At 38.9% G+C, this 3,666-nt stretch overlaps 1 protein-coding gene across 1 annotated transcript; it reads right to left on the bottom strand.

The window, feature by feature from the left end:
• Nucleotides 1-2,211: 2,211 nt before the first annotated feature.
• Nucleotides 2,212-3,144, bottom strand: LOC129522188 (olfactory receptor 7A10-like). The gene has a single exon (XM_055344329.1). It carries the CDS (start codon nucleotides 3,142-3,144, stop codon nucleotides 2,212-2,214), a length of 933 nt encoding a protein of 310 aa, XP_055200304.1.
• Nucleotides 3,145-3,666: the final 522 nt, after the last annotated feature.

The following is a 3,666-nucleotide window of genomic DNA, read 5'->3' as shown; positions in this document are numbered from 1 at the left end:
TGTGGAGAAAGGGGAACCCTCTTGCACTGTTGGTGGGAATGTGAATGGGTGCCGCCACTCTGGAAAACTGTGTGGAGGTTCCTCAGAGTTAAAAATAGATCTGCCCTACGACCCAGCAATTGCCCTGCTGGGGATTTACCCCAAAGATACAGATGCAGTGAAATGCCCGGACACCTGCACTCCGATGTTTTAGGCAGCAATGTCCACAATAGCCAAACTGCAGAAGGAGCCTTGGTGTCCATCGAAAGATGAATGGATAAAGAATACGTGGTATATGTATACAATGGAATATTAATCAGCCATTAAAAACTACAAATATCCACTATTTGCTTTGATATGGAGGGACCTGGAGAGTAGTATTCTAAGTTAAATAAGTCAGTCATAAAAGGACAGATATTATATGGTCTCATTCTTTGGGGAATATAAAAATTAGTGAAAGGGAATAAAGGGAAAGGAGAGAAAATGAGTGAAATATCAGTGAGGGTGACAAAATATGAGAGACCCCTAACTGGGAAATGAACAAGGGGCATTGGAAGGGGAAGCGGGCAGGGGGTTGGGGTGACTGGGTGATGGGCACTGTGGGGGGCACTTGGCAGGATGAGCCCTGGGTGTTCTGCTATATGTTTGCAAATTGAACTCCAATAAAAAAATTAAAAAAAAAACAAAACAAAAACAAAAAAGGTTGTAAATAATAAAATACAAAAAAGAGAGAGAGAGAAAGTTGTATACAAATGTACACATGCACATACACATACTCACACTCCTAACATTGAGCATGTCCTTGGGACTAACCAATGTGCTTCTACGGAAGATATGTCCTGAATCACATGACTGGACAGGAATTCAATGTCTTATTAGTTTTCCTTTATTTCCTTTAGTTTTCCTGAGTCTACATATACGGATGATATTGATATTGTTCAATCACTGCCCATTTAATGGTTTGAAAAAATTTAGAAAAGAGGATATATTTCATTTGGAGCAAAGATTCCATTTGTATACATTAGAAAAGGAAGATGATTCAGTAAAACACCATAAACATTCCAACCATTTTTTTTTTATCCAACAGGAAAAATCCAACTCTCTTACATGGATGCCAAACTACACTTCAAAGATGTATGGATAGGATAAAATGAAATATTTTGCTCTGTAATACAAAGTATAATTTCAAATTTTCTTCTTACCTGGCTCAAAGACCATATGCAATAGTTTATTTTTTAAAAAAGATTTTATTTATTTATATTAGAAAGAGAGAGAGAGACAGAGACAAAGAGGCAGAGAGAAACAGAGGGAGAGAGAATTGGGGAAGGGGCATAAGAAGAGGGAGAAGGAGGCTCCCGGTTGAGCAGGAAGCCAGATGCAGGGCTTGATCTCAGTACCCTGGGACATGACCTGAGCTGAAGGCAGATGCTTAACTGACTGAGCCACCCTGGTGCCTCTAAAATTCAATTTATTCTGTGTTCTGGTATAGAGTTCACTTGAACGCATGTACTTTTTTTTAAAAAAGATTTTATTTATTTATTCATGAGAGACACACACACAGAGGCAGAGACATGTACTTGGTAATCATGTTACCAATCACTTTAGTAGGCACATCGGACACAGTTGCATAGGAGAACATGATCATGATAAGGAGAAAGGAACTCAGTGACTGCCTATAGGACAAACTATAAGTTAGTCTACACAGTCAGTATATGCAGGGAAGGTAGTGATGTTCAAAGTATTTATGTCCATAAAAGTGAAAAACTGGGGACTCATTTTGCCTTTATTGTAAAGTTACATAAATGGCCTTGGTTATCAAAAGTAGTTTTTTTTTTCTATAGAAATAATATAACTGATGACAAACCTTTTAGTAAAACAAGAGAAAAATACTTGGGATGATATATGTTGTTTGAGTAGAAATTATTCTTAAATCCATGGTACCCCATGACATAAATAGAAATTTCAAAATATTTTTTATCAAGCTGGGGACTTTAAAAAAAAACTAGGAAATAGACAAAGGGGGAAACTGTATATCAGACAGAGCAAAAAATTATTAATGTGAGTTACTGAAATTGCATGGAGAAGTTGAATTCAAACATATGGAAATTTGAGGAAATAAATAGAATGAGGAAATTCTACTTCTGCAGCTTAATCAAAGAATGGGAATTCCTGGCTCTGAAGCTGTGAGACCTACAATCATGAGTATGTCTTCAGCCCTGGGATGATTAGCTCTTACATCACTGGAATCCCAATGATTCTTTTCAGAGCCCTCTTTATGTCTCTGTTCCTCAGACTGTAGATGAAAGGGTTCAGCATGGGTGTGACCACTGTGTACATCACAGAGGCTACTGCACTAGAGTGAGAGTTTAGGGGAGCAGCAGAGCTAAGGTACACTCCTAGGCTTGTACCATAAAATAAGGAGACAACTGAGAGGTGAGATGCACAGGTGGAAAATGCTTTATACTTGCCCTGAGCTGACGATATTCTACATATGGTGGAAACTATCTTAGAGTAAGAGTACATGATACCAGCCAGGGGGACACCCCCCAGCAGCACAATTGCAAGATACATCACCATGTCATTAAGAAAAGTGTCAGAACAGGCATTCCCAACTATCTGATTGAGCTCACAGAAAAAATGGTGGATTTCCATGTCTGTACAGAAGGACAGCTGCAACACCATTAAGCTCTGTGTCATGGAATTGAGAACACTGATGATCCAGGACACCAGAACCAGCAGTCCACAGAGCTGGGGGTTCATGATGACTGTGTAGCGCAAAGGGTGACAGATGGCCACGAAGCGGTCATAAGCCATTACAGACAAGACAAAATCATCCAACAAGGCACAGAGTAGGAAAAAATACATCTGACTGATGCAACCTGCAAAGCTAATGACCTTGCTCTGGGTCCTCATGTTCTGGAGCATCTTGGGCATGGTGGTGGAGGTGAAACAGATGTCTACAAAGGACAGATTGGTTAGGAAGAAGTACATGGGGGTGTGAAGGTGGGAGTCAGAGCTGACAGCCAGGATGATGAGCAAGTTTCCAAACACAGTGATCAGGTACATGGAAAGGAAAAACCCAAATATGAGGGGCTGCAGTTCTGGTTCCTCTGAAAATCCAAGAAGAAGAAACTCTGAAATTTTTGTATCATTGCTCAGTTCCATATGGCGGAGGTGACTACAAGGCAGGAAAAAGGAACATAACAATTTTAAATCAATCGGGCTTTATTTATTACCCTTTCTTCATTTTTTAAAGTTTTTAAAATCAAATTCCTATTAGCTAACATACAGTGTAATATGATTTCAGGTGCATAATTTAGTGATTTAACCCTACCATGTAATACCTAGTGCTCATCACAAGTTCACTCCTTCATCACCATCACCTCTTTTACCCATTCCTCTGCTCACCTCCTCTCTGGTCACTAGCAGTTTATTTTCTATAGTTAAGAGTTTGTTTCTTGATTTCCTCTTTCTCTTTTTCCCCCATGATCATTTTTCCCCTTAAATTCCATGTATGGTATTCATCTTTCTCTGACTTCTTTCTCTTAGCATAATACACTCTATCTCCATCCATGTGTTTATACATGGCAATATTTAATTCTTTGTAATATTCCATTATATATGTGTGTGTATTCTTTACTCATTTCTTTATCCATTCATAGGACACGAGGGCTGTTTCAATTGTTT

This window comes from Nyctereutes procyonoides, unplaced genomic scaffold (genome assembly GCF_905146905.1).
Source record: "Nyctereutes procyonoides isolate TBG_1078 unplaced genomic scaffold, NYPRO_anot_genome, whole genome shotgun sequence".
NCBI lineage: Eukaryota > Metazoa > Chordata > Mammalia > Carnivora > Canidae > Nyctereutes > Nyctereutes procyonoides.
The sequence above is the reverse complement of the archived record's forward strand: the minus strand, read 5'-3'. Positions and strand labels throughout refer to the sequence as shown.